At 30.0% G+C, this 23,976-nt stretch overlaps 1 protein-coding gene across 2 annotated transcripts in view; it reads left to right on the plus strand.

Annotated features, from left to right (window-relative positions):
* Positions 1 to 23,976, plus strand: part of dsd (attractin-like protein dsd) — a 185,058-nt gene that overhangs the window by 152,589 nt on the left and 8,493 nt on the right. Inside the window, exons 19-24 of one of the 2 annotated variants that reach the window (XM_085809220.1) lie at positions 1,495 to 1,553; positions 8,326 to 8,490; positions 11,273 to 11,477; positions 13,114 to 13,192; positions 20,789 to 20,908; positions 23,878 to 23,917. In XM_085809220.1, coding sequence (XP_085665346.1) covers positions 1,495 to 1,553; positions 8,326 to 8,490; positions 11,273 to 11,477; positions 13,114 to 13,192; positions 20,789 to 20,908; positions 23,878 to 23,916 — 667 coding nt within the window. In that variant the 3' untranslated portion in view covers position 23,917. The remainder of the gene's footprint in view (positions 1 to 1,494; positions 1,554 to 8,325; positions 8,491 to 11,272; positions 11,478 to 13,113; positions 13,193 to 20,788; positions 20,909 to 23,877; positions 23,918 to 23,976) is intronic. The other variant, XM_085809219.1, reaches the window with a different exon arrangement.

Raw genomic sequence — 23,976 nt, forward strand, 5'->3', positions numbered from 1 at the left:
TTAGTTATTTAATTATGCTGATATTAGTTTTTTAATGTTCAATAAATATGCTACTTAAGACTTTATAATATTTTTCATTTGAAATTATTGCACTGAAATTACTCTGTTGCTTTGGTAATGTAGTAATCTTTATTCTTTATTACTACTTTTTACTCATACTGGTTTGATTTTCATAACATTATTATCTACTTATTCAGTAATAAAGGTTTTGATTTAAAGCACAGCAGTTTCTTATTTTTTCTGAAACATGGTTATTTTATTATTTCAAGATTTAACTGTGCAATTAGTAGTACCAGAAAATGAAATTAAAAAAAAATAATAAAAAAAAAAAATGGAGTAATCTGTGCACTCAGTACACAAAAGAAAAGCATAATTTTTTAAAATTTTGCTGCAAACTAAATTTAGCAAAAAATCAAAATCAGACGGCGTCATCCGTAAATACTTTCCGAATTCCATCGTGTCTTCAATATGCAACTCCCAGAGCAGGGAGAATCATGAATTTCTCGTTGTTTAACCCAATTTCTGGTCCAAATGCTTCCCCCCCCCCTCCTGCAGCAGTAGCTAAGTTCAAAATTGTAGCTGTAGCTATAGCAGCAATTTAAAGTAAAATAGTCGTCCATTATTTTGATTATTTGACAACACCGTAAGCTTTGTTTACAAACCATAGACAGAGCGATGCTGTAGAGGGCGGGAACACTTCTTTTTACGGTGAATGGCTGAGTGACTACTTGTATTAATGAGAAAATCATTCCGTGTGGACAGGCGAGCTATCTTAGATATTGTCGGCCGAGGAAATATCTACGTGTAGATGGACCTTAAGTCACGCTTTCGAGACATGAAAAATGCAAGTTGAATTTCGTCAATCATCCCAGTAGAACGGGAAATGTAGAACTGTCCTTTTTTTTGCGCAAGTGTGCATCATAAAAGCATATACATATATAATGAACAATATACACATCTTAAATATTAAAAATATATATATATAAAGAAGGAGGTATAATTTAATACAGTATATTGCAAATTATGGTGGTAAAAATAAATCATTTATTCTTTTCATAATTAATTTCACAAACCTTTTAATTTACCATACAGTGTGTGATTCTTTAAAACTGTTGTGCACTATTTCTCCTTAAGTTTGCTTTTGATTCATACAGGTGGAAATTTCTATTAAAAAAAAAAAAACTGTTGGTTATAATATTCTAAGTCTCTGTATTCACATGCATTTTAATCTAAAATGCCATGTGAAGATTATAATGATTTTATTTCATTTTGAGTATGATGATCACTCCAATCTGAATGTAATTTCATGTCTTTGCTTTCGAGTCTTTAGATTCAAAATGACTTGAAGCAGCAAATTTGTTTCCTAAAAGCATGTTTTTATCAAAAATTATATTTAAAATGTTGTATTATGTTGCTATATTTTTTATTTTGTCCAATTTATTTTTATATTTATACATCACAACTTTAATTAACATAGTTTCTTTTCTTGTACAGATGTGATGAATCAAATCATTATGTAGGGAATCCAGAAGAGGAAAATGGCTCCTGTTTTTGTATGTCATTTATTATTTGTTTTCACCATCTTCTATTGTGATTTTTACAATATGTTGTAAAGTTGGCCTTCCATGTATATAGTAATACTTTTCTATTTGGATCTGAAGTTATATGTTCTGATTTGGTAATTTTCAATTTAGCTAATGCCATATCTTTTCCTGTTTTAGCTAAAGATAATCTGTTTGCGGTTTAATCACAGGGTTCGTATAGTCCTTAAGAGTCCTTAAATTTTTTGGAATCGATTTTTGGTCCTTAAAAGTCCTTAATTTTGGCCAAAAACAGTAGAAGGTCCTTAATCAAGTGAAATTTCTGTCTGCTTTTACGACTGCCATTTTGAGTGTGAATTAGCATTTTGGAGTAATATTTTTGGCGATTCACTGACGTACATGGTGATCTTTTGAATGGTTTCATGTATTATAATTTGTTTCTATTTCTAATATAAATGATGGGATACTCGAGTTTTTAAGCAAGAAGTGAAACACAAGCATTTCAAAATTAATTTTTTGGGATAAACAGCTCTTAAACAATTTTCGCTTTTGGAAATGTGAATTCTTTTATTAAACAGTTCTAAATTTGGCGACCTGTCAACATTTTAGTGATTTTAAGATCAGTTTCTATAGGAAATTTTTAATTCAGAAATCTGAGAATTTTTCAACGATTTTTTTTTAAAACATCATAACTTTGACAATATTCATTAAAATAATGGTAATATATTGGAATTATATTTAAAAAATAACATTAAAATAAAACATTTTGATTTTTCGCTGTCATATTATATAAAGTTCCATTTTGGCAACTTATTATACAGTATTTTTGAATTTGAAAAATAAACAAGGTATGCTATAAAGCATAATTTACGAAACAGCTCATAGCAAAAGCAAAATTAGCTATGTAAATAATTAAAAATGCCTTTTTAATTTTTTCATAGTAAGCGTTTTTTCCATGTACTTGTCTCAGAATATTCAAAATTCTCAGAATATGCATCAGTTTTCTCTATAAAATTAATTTTACACTTTTCCCTCCCTTTTTTTTTTTTTTTTTTTCCAAAATATTTCCAGCTTTTTGGTGTTACAGATTTGGTTGGGATAATTTTTCTTTAGTATTTTTGACATTGCAGCTTGGAAAATTTAGAGGGATTTGAAGGCAAGATTTATAGACCCACGATTCTAGAAGATTCGAGAAATATGTGACAAAATGAAAAATGTCTCCATGGTATCAGGACATACTGGATGTGCTTTACAGAAAGTTTGCAATAAATTTCTTACTTTTAGGGGAACGTCTGGAAGAACAATGAAGACGTAATATTTGAATGTTTTACTCCTGATACTAGAATCTTTTTCTTAACATGTTTATCTTCCCTTTATATTCTCTACTTTTCACTCTACACAAGCATGGAAAATATCAAAAATGCTTCTAATCTTACCACTTGGGCAGGCATTATAGAAAGAGATTTTTTTTATTAATAAAGAAATTGAAAACTTGCAATTTAAAAGATCCATCTAATATGTCTTAATGCATCATACACAGAGCTGGCACTAGGCATTTTCCCATCTGATGAAATCTCTGTGGATCCTAAATTCGACTGCATAGTGCCTTTCTAAATTCTGCTTGAAGTGCCTTTCTAAATTCTGCTTGCAGTGCCTGTCTAAATTCTAAAAGTTTTGGCATTTCTAGATTTTGTTGTATGGTGTGTGACTAAATTCTAAAAATTCTGCCACACCAGCTCTGTAACCGGCATTTACTATATATTTCATATTTCTTTTCCATACTACTAAAGAAATTAAATTAGTCACTTTTTCTATACATTCTATATAGTGTTTTTTAGAAAGTGTTTTTTATAGTGTATATATAGTGTTTTTTAGAAAAACAGAAATCCTTAATTAAATCCAAAAACTCTAAAATGAAAAGGAAACGTGCTGAAGAAAGAGACTGAATGCATAAGGAAAATTATTCTTCAAAGATATGTGCAGTTATTATTATGTAAATTACCCAATTGTTTATGATTTCAGCCTTTACTATAATTTTCCATTACTGTTTCCTCATGTGATAGAGTTACTGGGCCAGATTAAATTAAAATTAAATTGTATAATCTTTGACCACTAGTCCACATTTTTAGTTTGACTTTGACTGTTCTTGTTTAATTATGCCACCGTGAAATGTAATTTACTTTGTTAGCATGAGAACATGCCTTGTTCTTAGTTCTTTTTAAATAAGAGGCTTATTTAAACCTTTGTCTGATATTGTAGTTACTTTCAGACATAGTGATAATTTGCTTCACGTCTGTTGGGGGTTTTGGATTATTTAACTTTTACCAGATCAAGTAAACCCTCATAGGTACATTGTGGAGAATTTCACAAGCTAGGAGATAAAGCACACAGAAACTACCGAGAACATTGGTTTGCATATTGAGACAAATCTCTAATTATTGTTAGGAAAGCTACTTAAAGAGAAGGAAATCGATATAAACTAGCCAAAATGTTTGGTAAGGCTTCAAATTAAAATGACGGATAAATATTTTGTTGAGTTTTGTTACAAAACATAAATGTTATGTAGCTTGTAATGCGTAATTATTCTAAATAGCCTTTAAGAATCAGTGTCATGAATTACATGTATTTTAAACTTTGAAATTTTATTTGATTTAGATTTTAATAGGGATTATTTAACAAATATTGTTAAAAAATAAATGGAAATGTCATGTAAATCCATAAAGACTAAGGTTACCTATTTACCTAATTTAATTATTTATAACTAACTGTGTACCCTTAAAAATTATCTGTACATACTAAAGTGAGTTATTGCCTTTCATTAATACTTACTGTAGTCACAAGATAAAATGCAAAAGTGTAGAAATTCAAGTAAAACATATTTTTTGCATCTAGTGAGACTTAATACAAAACAATTTATCACCTCTGGTGCTTTAATGGCTTATAGGAAGCTAAGAGTATATTAACTGGGTTACAACCCCTGGAACTCTATACAAAGCTATGACACTAACTGCATCAAACAGAACCTGACTAACTTTCAACACTTGCCAACTGTGCCTACATCAGGCCTTTCAGGTTTGTTCTAATCAGCAAGTCTCTCTCTAAACAAACAGCAGCGGTGATAACATTCAGTCTTGTTATGAATGATGCTGATTGTGATCTTACTTCTCATTTTAACCTATGCCGTTTGACATAAAATCTACCTGCTATTTGCTAAACCTCTAGACCAGCGATTCTCAACCTTTTGACTAACGTGACCACTCTTGAACAAAGCTCAGATCGAATAAATTTGCAAGTGTTAGAGAAAAAACTTGATCAGGATGTTGGGGGTTTTAATTTTTGAAATAAATAGTTAAAAATACTTTGCTTCTTTGTGTACCACCTATTTTCTTCTTGCGTACCACCAGTGGTACACATACCACCGGTTGAGAACCTCTGCTCTAGACTGACCAAGTATGTGACAAAATGAGACATAAAAAAAAATCAATATAAAGCTAACTATTAGTAAAACGTAAATGTGACTTATCTTCTTTCAAATATGTCCTACCTTTGAACAAAGCTCAGATCGAATAAATTTGCGAGTGTTAGAGAAAAAACTCTATCAGGGTGTTTGGGGTTTTAATTTTTGAAATAAATAGTTAAAAATACTTTGCTTCTTTGTGTACCACCTATTTTCTTCTTGCGTACCACCAGTGGTACACATACCACCGGTTGAGAACCTCTGCTCTAGACTGACCAAGTATGTGACAAAATGAGACATAAAAAAAATCAATATAAAGCTAACTATTAGTAAAACGTAAATGTGACTTATCTTCTTTCAGATATGTCCTACCTATTATAAGTGTAAAATATTTAATGCTACTTGATAAACTGCATGAAGTTTTATTCTCAAACTTATTAATAATTATGTTAATTGATATTTAGTAATAATGCATACTACTTAGGAATCTATTTTATTTTTAGGGTGATATTACAAAAGTGAAATTCAGGCATAGAAAAATATTTTTAACTGAATTTATTCTGTTCCCATTTGTTTATAGGTCTTTAATTTTTTTCATTAATGTCCTTAAAAGTACTTAATTTCCGTGTGCAGAAATATGTACGAACCCTGTAATCAGTAAGTAAGTTAGAATGATAGAAGTATGAGTTAAACTACAGAATAAAATGTAAGAACTCTTTGAAAAGTGTTCCAGATTGAAGTAAAGGATATTCATTAAATTACATAGACTATTGTATTTCATACAGTAGTCTATGTAAAAGATGTAAAAATAATTTCAAGTTAATGGCTGACATTTTATACCAGGAAGTTCTTTCTCAACTGGCAGTTAATTAAAAATCTTTTTATGTAATTTAAAGAGAGGGTTGTTATTGAGTAGTGCTCGTTAATTGTCAAGTTTCCAAATTTATGTGCAAGTATTGTTAATTAAATGGGGAGATAGAGAGATATGAGCAGTATATTTGGTGTACCAAAGAGGTCATAACTTTACAAATTTCTTATTTTTTAGAATTAAAAGGGAAAGTAACATTAGCACTGTTGTTTGTTGCTTTTATTAATTCTCAAAGGGAAAGAGCAAAATGAAAATCGCAAGACATTAACTTTGTGAGAAGTGTTTGTTTACTTGTAGGAAAATGTTAGCTTTCAGAGGAAGTTAAATTATTGTATGCAGCCAGCACCAGTTATAGACTTCTTAGCACTAAAGGGTGGAATTTTCTCCAGATTTTAAGTTTGATAAGAAGAGTGTTGAAATCTTCGTTTTGTCATAAGTACACTTACAACATAACTGTGATGGAGGGGCTGTAAGAATGTGTAACAAGCATGTCCAAACTGCTTATCAGTTGGAGCCACGGCTATGTTTTCTAAGAACTGCAAGCAAGAAGTTATATCCTCATTATAAAATAGCTTTATAATGCAAACGTTTCAAGTAAATAAACAAGGATTTACCATTTTTTAAATCTAATACTATTATTTAAAATGTGCATGGATAATTGCTGCCCTTGCATTGTTTTCAGAAAGGTATGTCCCTATGATATATAAATAAACATCCGTATGGTATATTCAATTTTTTAAATATTGAAAACAAAGCATATTATGTTCATTTGTAGTATTCATTACCAAACAGTATAATTACTTAATCAAGAGTAGTAAATTATAATGAAAGATATATTATTCTTTGCAGTAATGCAAAAAAAATTCATTTGAATGAAGAATGCAGCAGTAGTTTGAAGAATAAAACCTGTGGTTTTGGGTTAATCTGAAATCATATACATTTTTCTGGAAAGAATAAAAATATAATGCAAGTATCCAGGCAGCTACAAATAAATTGAAATTTGGATATTGTTTTTAAATGAAGTGTAACTTGTGAGGATTTTCGCATGAAATGCTATATATTAGTTTCTTATCCGCAAGTAACATTAGGACCATCATGCAGGGATTGCAGCTTAGATAATTTAATCTGCATATATATATATAAAAACCGGATATCACATACTGTCTTGTTTCAGTGTTAGTTTGAGGTGTAAACATTCATTATGTGACTTGTTTAGGATGTTAACCATTAGCACCATGTGTTTTATATCTATTCTGCTGTCTCAGTAGTTACTTAAAGCTCTACAAATAACATTGCTATTAACAGAAATTTATTTCAATTTACTTTTTTTTTTTGTTTCTTTATTACTTTGTCAACTAAGGGACAACGAACATTTTGAAATCAAATTTTTTAAATAAATGATTGATTATAGGAAAGCTTATAATAGTACAGTGTTTCATATTATTTTTTGAGGATAAAACTATTAAGTGTTTCACTGTAAATCACATGTGGCTTGGAAGCCAAAGTTTGGCCATGCCTAATATAGAGCTAGAGCATGTGACTTCTGAGAGAAATAACTTCCATGTCCCACCCTTTTTTGTTTGCTTCTGTGTGTGTTGCCAACTGCTGAGAGGTACACAAATGATATTCTTGAGTTCAACATAAAATTTCATTTCTGAGTATTGTTAATTCATCAGTAATTATTTTGAAAGTGAAGGTGAGGTTAGAAAACTGAAAAGGATTTTTACTTTTCCTTAGAAGCTTAAAACTAAGAGGAGTGATTCTGAAAAGGAACGGGTTGTCTGTGTTTATCAAATTATTTCTGTATTGAGCTTCCATAGTCTTAATAAAATAGTAGGATTTTTTCCCCTGCCAAATAGTTCATTCTAATTTTCTGAATAAGTGTTAAGTGTGAAATGCATCTAAATGGTGGTCCCTGCCATTAAGCTGATGATATGACAGCAACTGTGACCAGGACTTTTCCAATCAATTAAAAAAATTGCAGTTATCAGTTTCTGTACTAATCAGTGCTGTGCATGTTCTTAATGGATGTGATATAGTTTTTTTAATGAATTTTAATATTAGCTTGATGTTTTTGTTACTTTTTTTTAATAATTTGAATTTATGTGTAAATCATTTGCAAGGCAAGAATTAATCTAATATTGTATCTAAAAGTCATTCCTCAAAGTAATTGCAGAATACTTAATTGTTTGTTACAGTTTTTTTTTTTTTTAACTTTTTAATAGCATCCAGTAGCTGTATCTTTTGTTCCCCCTTTTTTTGTGATTAAAAATATTGTATTTCTGTTAATACAATTTGTTATTCTAAGTCATAAATTATAATTCTTAACTAAATGGTTCTAAGCTATGTTTTAGCTCACTTTAATACTTCTTAAAAAATATATTTGATATAAAACAATTTCAGAGTCCATTGGAAAACGGTTTCTAATACCAGTTCTGTATCTTTTTTCCTTTCCTCAGATAATTTGTCCATCGATTTCCAGTATACGTTTAACATGTCCAAACCTGAAGATCGGTATTATACAAATATTAATTTCATGAACATACCAGTTAAACCAGATGTTGATGTAGATTTTACAATATCCTGCTCTGACTCAGCTCTGGTCAATATATCTGTTGCATCCTGTATGTATCTTTTTGGTATTTTGCTCAGATTTTCTAATCATAATGATATTTTGTTTCATCTTTCAAATTATGATGTTATTTGTGTTCTCTAATACTGTATCTTGTTTTGTTAGTATTATGTACAGTTATAAGTTAGTTATAAGTGATATTATGTACTATAGTGAAATATATCTGTCATTTATGTACTACACAATTTAATAATATAAATTGGTAAATAAATTATAATTTTCAAAACAATTTATAAACCTTTCTGTGCATCCATCTAACTTTGTTAAGTAGTCCACTCAGGAGACAAATAATGTTCATTTTATCATTTAAGTGTGCATTATTGTATTAAAATTTTGAGAAGTTATTAATCCTAGCTTAACTCTAATTCTTACTGCTCAGAAATGTATATTTTTAGCATTTTTTGTGAATTGCTTGAATATATGTCAAAAAAAATTTTTTTTTTTTCTTTTCCTCCCTTTGCAAGTAATTTAACCCTTTGACTCGCACTATATTATTTTATAGTTTTTTTTACTAAAAACTCTAGAAATTGAATATTATGATCCTCGAGACACGTAATATATGAATTAAAAATATATACTCTTGCCCATTGTTCTGTGGGTGGTGGTCACACTGTGAAACCAGCGCACGTCTAGGACTTTGAAACTTACTGTGGTAGTAGAGGAAAAAAACTTCCCTTTTGCCGTGCGCATTTCCAATAAATGACGAAATTTACGGTTTTAAAAAAATGTATGTAAGAATTGCATTATATGTAAATTTTTACATTATTTTACAAAGTAAATCATCAGACTTCCTTGGGCAATATTAGAACTCTTTCTCTCTGTTACATCTAGGAGCCCTCTAAAAGGATGTCCATCAGTGTTCATAGTTAAAAGGTTTCCCTGATATATTTTAATTAAGAGTGCTTTCAGTAATAAAAAATCTATACCCCTATACTTTTTTGGAATTTTCAGTTATGTAACGGTTAAAATAGTAAAAGCGAATTTACACCCCCCCCCAAAAAATCTGTTGAACTTGTATAATAAAAGTGATAACATTGTAAAGTTAATTGAATGTAGCTAATTAAACAAGAGATGTGGAAAAATGTGCTCTAATATAAAAACACAGAATACTTACTGAAAGTAAAAATTTTAAAATTACTGAATAAAGATTTAAAAGTACTGAATAAAGATTTAAAATTTAGAATCTAGATTTAAAAAGAGTTACATGAATTTTGTACCGAAAAACAAATTGAAATTGAGAAAGCTGAAAATTAACTACATACTGTTATGAAATGTCCAGGCACAGTAAGATGGCTTCCCCGCAAGGCAGGTTTAGGGTTGCCATAAAATGGCAAGGGAAGGGAGGGTTGCCACATTTGGCGAGAAATCATCCATTTGGCGACAAAATTGCCGATGTGCCATGGACAGATGGAGAACTTCTGGAATGAATTCTCGCCGGTTAAGCCCAGAGTGTTCTCGAACACAAGCCAAAAACTATATAAACCCTGCTGGTAGCGGAGAGTCAGAGTGCGAGATAGTGTGTCGCGTCAGTATTCAGTTAGTGTGTGTGCCTCGTCTAGCGAGCTAATAGTCAGTCATTGAGTGAGTGTTTCGAAGTCGAGTGCCAAGTTGGTCGTCAAGTACATCGAAGAGTCTCTTAGTGCATCGTGGGGAGAGCGTGTTAAGCTCCAGGAATGACTGAACCGAAGAGTCGGGAGCTGTGCTCTGTGTGTCGTCAAGTGCATCGCAAGTTGTAGCTTGAAGAGTCTCGAGAGTATGTGGAGTTCCGAGAATGACCAAGCATAGTTGCGAGCTGTACTCTGGTGCTTTGCGGTGAAGCTGTCTCGACCGTTATAGCTTGATAGTGTGAAGGCTATGTCGCTGATTGTGCCAGAGTGTTTATAGTAGATCTTCGACGACTGTAAAAGTGTTTTGGATGCTGTCCTGATTAATATTGGTAAATAAAATGTGTTTTGATGCTTCATCAAGTGCTGTCATCGTTATTCACTCCAAATCCACACGAACCCCTTACGAACACGAAGGAAGAAAATAATGTAACTGGTGTCAGAAGAAAAACGCGACAATACTATTTCATTGTCTCTAAAGAATGTGGCCATTTTAATGCTTCCTTTTTGACCAAAAATAGGGTTCCCTGGGAAATTTGAAATGTTGGGTTAACCAGTTTGGCAGGCAAAATTGGTAGAAAAACTATTGCCAAGGAAATGTTCTGGTGTAAATTGTAAATTTTTTGGGGCAAATGGCAAAACAATAAAATGGCAAAAAGGAAATTCTCTCTGAAAGTTTAGAAAATGGAAAAAGATAATAGAACTGCAAAAATTCTTCATACTAGTTGGTTACTTTTGTGCCTGACAGAAATTGAAATGGGCTTTGTCAGTTATAGTAAAGTTAGTTTGTTAGTTATAGTAAAGATGCTAGTGAACTATTTATATGAATTGCATTTACAGTAGTTTTAGTTCAATTATATTTTCAAAACACTTGTTCCGGCGAGTAACGATTAATTTGCTTAAAATAAATCCTTTTCATAATCTTGTTTCTCTCTCTGAATTTTGTTTTTAAAGGTCCTTTTATTATCTTTTAAAATCTTTATTTTTACACTAGATAGTATACATGTAAATCTGTGACTATTTAAAGATACTTTTGATTGCATTAGTTGTGAATTGAGTGTATTTTATTGGAAAGATTTTTCTATCAAATTTGAATTGTTAATTGCAAAATTAATTATTCTTTTTAAACTGTGAAAGGTAAATACTTATTTTTATCTGCTATTGTTCTAGCATCATCTCCTGAAAAGTTCCTGGATGAAAACCACAAATGTGGAACTTTCAAGCTTCGTTTCTCACATGATGAGCATATATTTGGCTCAGACAATTCAACATTCTACGTTTATGTGTTCAACTTTAATACCCCATTTGTATTGCAGATATCATTTTCACAGCACAGACAGTTAGATCTGCTGCAATTCTTCATCACGTTTTCTAGGTATGTGTTGTGAAGCACGTAGGTTTTTTTCCCTATTTGAAATGGAAATTAATTTAATTATTAAATGTTAGGATACATGATGATGTTAAATTATTAAATGTTAGGAAACACGATGATGATTATTAAGTGTTAGGAAACATGATGATGATTATTAAATGTTAGGAAACAATTCCTTACTTAATGTAATGCACTTGAGCTATGTACCTGAGAGGGAGATAAGAGTCTTAAAGTCTAATTTATTACTTTTGTACTTACTAATTTATATTCTCTCTGTTTTTAATTAAATCATTACACTAATAAAAGAATGCTGAAAATGTTTCGCTTATTGTAGCGAATTAGTATTTCTGCTAATTAGATGCATTTTTTCATCTTGTCCTGACTAAAATAGCTGATACTATGTATTTTATTCATGTCATATTCAAATTTTCTTCTCTTTTTTCACTTAGACATCATTAATATTTAATTTTCATAATGAATGATTTTCTTGAATATCAGTGCCTACCACATCAATATCTAAAATACAAATTTGATACAATAATATATGGCTTATTTCAATGTCTTCAAAAAGAATGTTTCAGTTGATCATGCGTCAAAGAATACAACTGTTGGTTAGGCAATTTCTGATTTTCAGTGTGCACTTGCACACACATGCAAATAAGTAAAATAAAATAAATTCTCAGTGATGTGGTCTTGAGGTCCTTGACACATGTAAAAAATTAATTGTTGGAAAACTATATAAATGATAGAAAAAAGCTCCCTGATGGGAACAATAATTTAAAAAATTATCACTCAGTTACCAGTCTTTGAAATGTAAATGTTTCATTGCTCATCAGTTTCAAGTCAAATGCATTCCAGCAATCTCATTTACCTAGCCATTCATGTAATAAATTTTGAAATATTCGTCATTCTCATTAGTCTCTCATTTTAAGACGCAAGAGAAACACGCCGACGTGGAAAATAAAACAGGTAAATCGACAACCTTGTATTCGGCGTAGATTTTGTGAAATCTCAATCAATTTCGAGGTCAAAATTGGGTCATTTGAAATTTAAAAAGTTTTTAAAGTACTCTTAATTATTTAATTTTTAATTACTGTGTGTCCCTACTTATGTATACGTTTTCTCAAAATTAATTTTGTAAATATATCAAGGATTTTCAAGCCATCTTGCACAGGTAAAACTGCCCACATAAAGAATAAAAATTTTGAATTCCATTGTTCATATTGCAGTTTAAAAAATTTGTGAATAAATTTGCATTCAAATTAAAAAAATATAGTCATACGCACTGGGATCAGAACCCCATCGTTATTGTTTGAGTGTAATCTAAAGCTTTCAACTTGCCACTGGGTGTACTACAGGTGTAGCCTGTAGATTAGTTTTAGGCAGTCTGGCTCTAATCTAAAGCCCTCATCAGATATTTTAATAGTTTACTTAATAATTTAATATTATTTAAAATTGTTTTTCTTATTTCTGAAAGATAGCTTTTTCAGATGGTTTTGAAAGGATCAGTATAAATACACTAGTTTACAAAATCAGTCTGTTTAAAAAGTAATAACTTGACATGTAGCATAAAGGTAGGAAAATGATATCTGGGAATTTTATGATAAATTTGTTTCTTAAAAATTGATTTTCTTTTTAGTTGCTTCTTGTCACTTTTGATAATGGCGGCTGTAATGTGGAAAATAAAACAAAAATACGATTTGTATAGAAGAAGGCAGGTAAGTGCAACAGTTTATGATACTTGAATGTAAAATTTTACAAGTACATTTATTATAAAATTTAATTTTGAATTATTTATATGCCGTTGGAAATAGATACAAAACATTAGTGGGGAAAAAAACATTTTTGGATGTTAAACATTTAATATAACAATAACATTTAATATACAATAATGTGTGGTTTCTCATATTTTTCTGCACTTTTTAAAAGCTTGTGCTTCTCATATTTTTTTTTAATTTAAAATTAGTTTTTTTTTTTTTTTTTTTCAGTGTGGAACTCATTCAACTGCTTTTAATCCTTTTATAATTTTATAATTTATATGGTAAAGATCATTTATATCATAATTTGTATTACTATGCAGGATAATTTTATGTTAATAAACCATATTTTATTAGTGAAAAAAGATATATTTTGTTGCAGATTTTCGGACTTATTCTGTAATCAAATTTCTTAACGTATAATTTGTATTGTATCAGCCCCAAAGAACCAGGCATCATATTTAATGAATCAACTTTTTTCATCTTTATTTTGTATATATGTGTTTTCTTGGTACTTCATTTGTTTCATGGAAACTCTTGAACATGTTTGATCTTTAAATGAAGTTAGTAATATTTTCTGTGAATAACTAAAAGAATTAATATATGCTTGATAAGGGAATCTTCAAAGCATAGCCCCTTATAAGACCATAGGACATGACTTCATTAGTTTTATTTAACCTTGGTCCCTAGTGAGACAAACAGATGATTTCCTGCCCGTCTAATAAAGTACTACATTCCAAGAAAAGGTTTTAATAACTTTTTTTTATTAAAAGCTTTAAACCAATCAAATGTATGACCTTTGCTTGTAACGTAAAATGTAAATTGAAGTAAATTACTGTTGAAGATTCACAAAACAAAAGCATATAAAGCATTGGATAACTGTAACTTAAGTACAGCTGCAAACTCAACTATCGTCTGTCTGCAGTAGCCCATAGAGCTGAATGAAAAAAATATCTCAATTGTCAGCATTGCTGCCAAAGGTCTTTCTCTAATTTTCAAGAAATTTTTTCTTTTCCATCATGGTAAGGTCTGATGAAAGTAGAAGTGATATTATAGATCAAATAATAAAATAATCAGTTAATTAACACAAAACTTACAACATACAGACTGCATCATAACAGTTGCAGTCTATCATCTGTATGAGGTTCATCTTAAATATCTTGAAAATTTGTATTAAAATAAGGTAAATGTCAAAGCATTTCGTATTACATTTTCTTGAAATATTTTCCCTTTTGCTAGAATAGATTTTCATCATTTCATGCTGTTTAAAAATTATCTGCAAGCCAGCATAGGTGTGTCAGATCTTAATATAGGAATATTTTTTGAGGGTTTAGGAAGAAGAAATCACTTGAAGTTAAATTTGGGCTATGAGAAGGGTAGCAGTGTCTTCAAGCCCTGAATTCCTTAGATATTGAAATGTCACCTCTGTTTCTCAGTGAGCTCTTGCATTCTCAAGATGCAGTAGGATTCGTTACTATCTAGTTTGAGGTTGTAATTTTTATTTTTTACTACATTTGTCATCATTCAAAAGTCACCAATCATTGATTTTCTAATATAACAGTTTTAAAACGTTCACTTACAGGGAAGATAGAACAGACCATTTAATTTCCAAACTTCCTCTTTTGACCTTAGTAGAAGGATCTTTGTCAAGAAAAACCCGCACAGTTTTGATTTGATTATATTGAAAAAAATCAAGATTCATCTCCTGTTATAATTAATGTGTGGTTCCACTTTTGTAGAAGTTTAAATCAATGACCTTCTGGCCCAGCTAGACTGACAAGTGAGTTATTGCTTCAGCATGAATTAAATTGACAAAATCCTATGAAGGTTTAAATAACCTGTTAAGTAACTTTTTTAAAATTAACAGATAACTTGCAAAACAAAACTAATTTGTGGGTATTTAAAATAACTTGAATCAAATTCCAGTAACGTAGTCGGAGACTGCACAGATGATCTACTTAAGGTGGTCTACATATTTGATGCTGTGCTTTAATGTTGTCTAGCAAAATAGATGAAGCCAGAGTTAACTTTCGCAGAGCTGGCAGTAGAATGTAAACTGAAACTGAGGCTGCCAAAAGCTCTAATACTTAAACATTCAAACCCTTGACTTAAATACTCACACAATGTATTTGCATTCTGTTGACTATGGAAAGAAGTTATAGTAAAGATTCAAGTCCTAATAATTAGTAGATTAATAAAAACCTTACAATGTTAGAAATCGCTTTAAAGCATCCTTTCTTAAATCTTTGAAGTCTATTTTTTCCTATTTTTGTTGGATTATTTGCATCATAGCAAAGAACTTGTGGACTGTATATTTAAGAGAAGGGATGGCTACATGAATGACCCTTCTAAGGAAAAGTGTCTTATATTTATATTACATGTGAATGTCATGAAGCCCATGAAGCCAGTGCATCTGTGGAGATATAAACCCAGGTTAAAGTACCTGTTTTCAGTGGTTTTACTACTCTGCTTATGGTGGTCCTGCTGTTTTGCTGGACGGTTAAATACAAGGAGGTTAGAATAGATGGAGTAAGCCTTCCCCGTATGTTCCCATGCAATGAAAATGAAGCCATGATACGTCACGACTGATATGTGTGAGTCGTCAGCCATGTTTTTGCGACCCTTTAGGGTTGCAATTTTGGTTGGGGGCCAATCTTTGGCTCTTTAGCCGTATTAGTTAAAACTTTAATTATTTAACATTTTAGAGGACCTTTTAGAGAATCTTAAGTTCCGATTTTTCGCACTCATATAAAGATGTGTGACTTCTCTCTCGTAGTTTTTTAAAATGACGAATTTCTCATATGATTCATGATGCGTTTTTAAAACATTTTCACATATACTTCAAATTCATATATAAGTTACAAAAACTTTTTTGTCAACTTACTTCTGAATTTTCAGTTTATACTTTTACATACATGCATACAATACATGCATAATGTTAGACAACTAAAAATGTACTTTTTGACAAGAGATTTCCCGCAGCTGTATTCTTAATTTCCATGAGGTTATAATGGGTTTGAAATCACGTTTTCATATTTATGTAACTACTTTTCTTTTATAATTCAAGGTAGTTTCATGTATTATATAAAAATTATAAGCCTTTCAATACAGTACTTGTATGATAATTCTTAATATCTTAACTATACCATTTCAGTACTGATGGAGTTAAGCATATTACTTTTATTTACATTACATGTTAAATTATTTAGAGAACATTAAAGCTGTGGCTACAAATTTGTATGAAGAAAACTTCAGTAATTTTTAAGTTTCTAAAGCTTTTCTGAATCAAAAGTTACTTTTCTAAAATTGTAAGCAAATTTTATATGCTAAGTGGATAAATACATGCTGATGCTTTAATATATCTAGCAAGTTTGCATTTTAAACTTCTGAAAAATTTAATAGCTTGTCTGCATAATAATTCTTGTTTTTCGTTTTTAATCTACTTCTTGTTTATCATTTTTAATATGCAATTTGAAGTTTGCTCACATGGAATCGAATGTTTATTATTGCAACAATTTGGTTAAAAATGTTATTTTGTGTGCATATCCAGAAAAAGGTAGCTAAAAGTTTTATGATTTTAAATACTGATTTGAGATATACACCTTTAAATTTTGATGTTTTAGCAGAATGCTATAAAAACTATTTCAATGCTCTAATGGCTGTGGGAATCTATATTTTAAAAATATATTTTTATATAAATTTAGCAATGTAAAAATTCCATATCAAAAATACTATTTTTGTTCTTTATTTAGCTAAAAAGAAAATTTTAAAAAGTAATAAATAAAAAATAAAAAGAATACCTTTCCACACAAAATTTAGACACTATTTACCGATACATTTGCTATTGAGAAAATACTTTATACAGTACATAGAAAAACTGGTAAATTTATGAATTAAACAAGGGAAAAAACATACATAAAATTTAAAATTTTAATTTTATATTTGCTTTATATGAGTAGAGAATTTTATATTTGCTTTATAGAAATAGTGAATATTTGTTAAATTCAAATTTCATTCCTTGAAGCAATGGCACAAGAAAATTATTAAAATTAATTAAATTTTACTATTTTCTCGTGAAACAATGTTGTTAATATATTATTGCACATATCTGAATATTTAATGATAATTCAGTACTCTTCTGTTATCGGGATGGAAATCAAAAATGTATGTATACACACATACATATGCATGGTTCATATATACATACATTCAATATACATCCATATAGAGATTTCTGAATCCGGTCCCGATAACAGAAGAGTACCAATAATTCTATAATTAGTTAATATCCTTATTAATTAATTTGCATAAGTAAAAACAAAAGTATTATTTAGCTTTAAATCTACATCTTTTGATAACAAACATATGCAAAATACTTGTACTTATAGTGAAAATAAAACAAAAATTGTTATTTTTCACTCTTTTTTTCTAACACAGTGCAAGTCATTTTATTATAATCAAATTTTATTAAAACACAGTAACTGGATTTTTTCCATTAAAGTCAACGCCTTTATGTAGAATATACATAAAGTCAACAGCTTTGTATAGAATGATATAATGCTAGACCTACTTTACCTGAAATTTTATTTATATTAATTTATGGGGAAATGCCGGAATAAATGCAAAAAAACCATCTGAATAAATCTTAGCCAACATTGTTATGATAGTATTTTTGTTTTCAATAAAATGTTTTTAAGGTATACCATTTTAGTTCAGTTTTCCCCCCTATTAAAGGAGCTACCCTAAGAGACATATTTTATTTACATATATCTCATTAATATGTTAAAAATATAGCTTAAGTGAGTTTTATGTGCATACTGTAAGGAAGGGGAAAGCCTTAATTCAAAACCTGTTTTAAAGCAGTAAGTAAATAAATAAAATACATTGCTTTTATTAGCATCTTCCATAACATAAAAGTAACTGCTACATGATGGAAGTTTTTGTGAACAAAATACAAACATTTTATAAATACTTAACCTTAATGACTAACTTCAAATTAATCCAATAATGATGGAAACAATAATGTAATTGAGTACTGCAAGTTTACTTTGTATGATATTTCTATGTAAAATCTGAAATTTATAATAGGTGAGGAATTTACATTATTTAAACAATGAAGCCCCACTTCTGAAAGCGAGGACTTAGACAAGACATATAGGACATTAAAACATACATTACCATATTATTATATTACTCAAAATTATTACTTTCAATAATACTGTTCTTTTGCTTACTTAATGCATATTCCTATATATATGTAAAATTTAAAATTAAGCAAAAAAGTTATTTTAGTTTAATCCTGATTTTGAACAAACCTCTGTAGACTTTGAAGGCAATCAAATACAGGTTTCTCTTTTTTAGGGGCAAATCTGAAGAAATGAGACCTGTGTCTGATAGGCTTCGAAATCAGTAATTTTAATCAAAAACTATATCAAATTGAGGTTGCTTTTATGCCTCATTTTAAATATGATTATTATAATAAAATACACATTTAATTATATATATATAACAGCAAAATTTAAACAGTATTATGAATTATTATCTATTAAAAATTTCAATTTTTAATCTATTCTTAAGCACTGAAATTAAAGCTTAATCATATAATGCCTGAATTTCAATATTTTGATTTATTTATAAAACAAATTAATCCATTTTTAATATGAAACATTTTTTATGAAAACTATAAAACTTAAAAAAACATACATTTTAAAAACTGGATATCATTGAATGGTAGTTTGGTAAACCCAATGCCTTTTACATGCTGTGGGGGTCAACAGTTGTGTTGGATTAGGCACATTAAACAAGGCTTTAGTTTTTTAAACCCATCTTTCCTAGAACATTCAAACTGGTTTTCTTCAAAATGCACCTTCAAATTTAACAAAAGCATGTATGAAGTTTAACATTAAAATCAAAAACACTAGTATTTAATTACAGTTGCATGTACTAAATGAATTTAATCACACTATTAAGAATGAAATTTTGTGAAAAATTTTAACTTTTATATGAAAATAGGACAAAATTAAGAATAAATAATTAAGTTTATGAAGCTTCCTGAAGGACACAGAATATATTTACCTCATTATACAGAATAACCTAAACAATTTATAATTTATGTTATACTTACCAATTTTTAAGACTGGTGCCAACTGATATATTTGGCGACAATACATCAGAATCAAAATACAGCATAGACTTTTAATACACTATTTGTACAGTAAAATTTAAATAAAAAAACGCCTATTACAATCCCAACTGAGACAAAGTTTACATGAAATATAGAATACAATTTTACAAACAGTATAAACTATTAGCAACAGTAAAAAACAGTATTGGCGATATTTTGCTGCACAAATGCACACACATTCCACAATTGATTTTATATTTGTAAAATCATTTCAGCGTCAATAAGTGACAGCTAAATGAAAGTACACATTTTGAAAAAAAAAAAAAATAAGGGAATTTTTCTCATATGCTATGAAAAAATACGAAGCTGCACTTCACAAAAACACGCTCCTGCGACCGAAATCCATTGATCTCGACTAGAAAGAATTACTTCTTCTTCATCTTTTTTCATTTTTTGCTAAACAAAACATCCTAAAGTTATTTCTAGAATGATTTGACAATTTGGTGCAGCACATCTATCCATATTTCTCAAAATCAGGTCGAAACGATCAACAAAGCAATGCTGAACTAATAGCGAGTAGCAATAAAGTCAGAATAATAGAAATACTAAAATACCTGTTTATGGCATTTACTTATGAAATTAGCTGCGTAGCAGCGGGAATGATTGACATCCTTCACTACATTCACCAATTTTATCTGGCTGAGCAGTTTTAATACAATCATAAACAAAGCTTTCGTCTTATCCGTACGCTACACGGCAGCCATGCTGGCTCATCAGTCATGACGTCACGCTGTCGATCCTTCCTCGGCTTCAATTTTGTGACGTCATGCTTACTCCATCTATTCTAACCTCCTTGGTTAAATAATGAGGAATCCATTGACTGCACAACTTCTTGATACCTTTTTTTTTTTTTTTTTTTCAGTAGAATATTTCCAATAGTTGGCTATTTGGTGTAATAGTGTCTTGAATTTGAGCATAAATTATGTTATTCTTCATTAACATGCTGCACAAGTATGGTGCTTCAAAGATTAGCCACTCTGCTACAACCTTCTTAATCTTGCAATGTGCATCAACCCCCACCCAGGATTCATTGAACTGTCTGTAAATTCTAAGGAGGAGCTTTTACAAAAGACATTATGGAAGTGTCACATAGAACATATTTATAATTAAATTAAAAATTATGACAGGAACTGCTTAAAATTTAGGTCAGTAATGTTTTATAATTAAATGTTTGGCTAGATAAAATTGAAATGGTCTTAACTGTTGCTCACAGTAAGTCTTTCTTTGCACATAGTATTGTAGAATATTACCTCTACATTACATACAAGATATTTTATGTGGCAGATGCTTCATGTACTAGATTCTTAAAATTATGAGTGCAACAGATTCTTTAATGTATTTATTTTCAAACTTACTCAATTCCTATTTTCTAGAGGTTATTTGTTGAAATGGAACAAATGGCTAGCAGACCATTTGCTGGTGTTGCTGTTGAACTAGATGCTCAGCTTCTTATCATATCAACTCATAATGGGAATGAGGATAGACAAAAGAAGGTAATAAATATCTATTATTTAGTGTATCATGCCATTTTTGCTATGCCAATAATAACATGTTCGAAATTATATTATTTACCTAATTTACACTACAGGCAACCTCAAAATCCTCCCAAAGTAGTTAAAATGTGTAATGTTCTATATATTTCTTTTCCTCTTATGGTATTAAAAAAATATAAAATTAGAACTAGGAATGAAGTTTTAAACTTTATATTGTAGTTTAGTTCCCTCCCCCCCCCGTCTTTCTTCAAAACTGAGGCATTATCTGAACTGTTGTATTACATTAACAAACTACATTATTAATGCATGCTTGAAGCACTCAAAAATTTTTTTACAAATTATATGAATCTAAATCAGCTTGTATTTGTAAATTTATGATTTATACAGGAAGAGAAATAGGTAGAAGAAACTTGGGGATAATGTGGAAAGAATTTAAATCACTACTTGAAGATCTTTCTGGTCAAGGGTATCATTTACATATTGTTCGATTTTTCATGTCTGCGTCACTGGTGCATGAACTCTTTAGACTTAGAAAAAACATTTGTGGGACTGTTATGAGAAGGAAAGGAGTGACTAAAAATTGGTGAGATGTTGGTTTTGCAGAAAAAGAATCTAAACTTAACTGCTTTCAAAGATAGTGGGAAGTACTTTGTTCAAATAATATTTCTAAGAAAGTGTGACAGCGATGCTTAGTTTGTTCACACTTCTGTTAAATTCCACCAAAATGTCAAATCAAGCTATTATGAATGCAGGGATTGTAAGATAGGACTGTGTAAAGGTCTCTATTTTAAAATTTATCACACTAAAAATAGATTTTAAGCCGAGTGCTGTCAAATGTGTAATGCCGGAAGTCACTAACAGCTAAGTAAATGCTAAAAAACAAATTAATATGCAAAATAAAAATATTTCAAGAGACAAAAAGTGTCTGAAATATGTAAATAAACAAGATATGATGCACATATTTCAAATGTGCTCTACATATATAATTAAAGAATGCATTCATGTTTCCATAATTTTGTGGATTTCGGCTCAATAGCAACCTCTCCAGCCACCAAAGAAAGAGTCGGCCGCAATGGTACATGCACTTTCCATAACGAAAGGGTTAAGGCTTTTGTATTGAAAGAAGTCTTGTTTCTCTCCCCCCAGTTTACCCCAATAAAAATAAGGTCTTGTTTAACAAGCTAATGTAAAATAATATAAGTTTGTTTTGTGGAATATATAACTTGTAAAAATAAAGCATACAATGAGTGTGGCATATTTTTTGCTTAAATAAATTTAAATGAAAAATTATTGAATTATTAGGTTATTTAATGAAATACTTTATATAACTCCCATCACTGATATCTACGATATGGGGGGAATTGGAGGGGCTCTCTAGTTTTATAAATCAGTCCTTGCTATTTGCATGTTGTGAAATTTTTGAATTAGCTTACGTATACTGGTGGCAAACATGTTTCTTGTTATATTATAAAGCACTTTCAAATACCACCCAAATAGATTGCAGAATGGTTGATAAGCTGAAACTTAAATCAGAAGAGAAACATACCAAAGCGAAACTAAAAATTAGTAAAGAAACAGTCTTGTATTTTACGTAGATTTGCCCTCAAAATCAATTAAGTTTTTTATCTAAATTTATGCCAAATACAAGGCTGTTTCTTTACTAATTTTAAGCTGAAACTTACTTGTTTATGGCCATATGGCAAGGAATGTTGCACGGCATACCATGCTCTTTGAATAATTTTCATATTTGAGTGGCAAAATATTAATGACTATTTAATGTTTAACAATTTACATTTTACCATTATATCTGATTTTATTCCAGATTATTGTATTTTCATTTTTGTGTGTGCTTTCATATAGGTTATGTCTTTTTAATGAAGCATAATGAATTCTGTTTGCAAGAAATCAGTTCTAAAGTTTGTTTAGCATCATCTTTCAACTGTTATTAATTATTATTAAGCATTCACCATGCTTGAGTACTTGAAATTATTTTATTTAGCATGCTTTATATGTAAATAGTTGTAAATTTTTCTTTTCATTGTCATTTTATTTCTAGTTATGGGTGGCAATGCACAATGTATTACCTTAAATTCTGCTTACCTAAGAGATTTCACCATGTATGCATGTTTAAGTGTTAAAATCAAACTATAAATGCTGGCAGTCATAGTTTCACTGTTTTTGGAAACAGACTAGTGATTTGACAGTTCAGTGTGCTACGTAAGATAGTCAGGAATAAGGTTACATGTGCTATACTATAAATGTGCATTATACAAGCAGTGTGGATTTATTAAGAAGTGCAACTAGTTCCCTAAGCAGCTTTGGAAACACCAGTAGCCAGTGAGAGAGATGGGAACTGTGTGATCTTGGTCTGATTGGTTTGAATGTTTCTGCAATCTTAGGTCTGCGATCTGACTCTGCAATCTTAGCAGTGATTTCTTTTGGCCTGAAACATACTGATAACCAAAATTCATCTTGGTTTCTCCAATTTCATGATTACTGTGATATGTTAAATTTATACATGTGTAAATGGCAGTATTTGTTTTAGCTTATACTGTTGATAGTGTCGACAAATATCACATAGTGACAAGTCAGTATGATGCCTGAAGTACTGTATGCGTAGATAAAATTATGCAAGAACTGAAAGGTAATTGGGTAAATCTGTGCTGCATTGGGTCTGATTCGGTATTGAGCTATGTTAAGCTTTTTTGGGGAGGGGGGAGGGCTATCCTGATCTAAAAAAAAAAGAGGAACAGCTATTTTGTTTGTTGTAAAATACCGTTCTATACTTTGTAGCAACTTAACATGATAATGTGTATAAGTCTAAAATGATTTGTCATGGTTTTAGAAACTGTCCTTGAAGTTATCCATATGCATTTAATTGGCCGTTGATGTCTGTGATCTTAAATTCATTTACAAATTTAATAACTTGGCAGGCTCAGCATGTTTAATCAACAGTACTTCTTTTACAGATGTATGACGAAATGGCAGTTGATGCTGACAGCTTGTAAGGTTAATAATTTGCATTTTTCTCACTTATAATTTAAATGGAATTGCTCAATTTAGCTACA

Source organism: Stegodyphus dumicola, chromosome X2 (genome assembly GCF_044657685.1).
Source record: "Stegodyphus dumicola isolate Sdum_Otavi_A_Nest chromosome X2, ASM4465768v1".
Classification (NCBI taxonomy): domain Eukaryota; kingdom Metazoa; phylum Arthropoda; class Arachnida; order Araneae; family Eresidae; genus Stegodyphus; species Stegodyphus dumicola.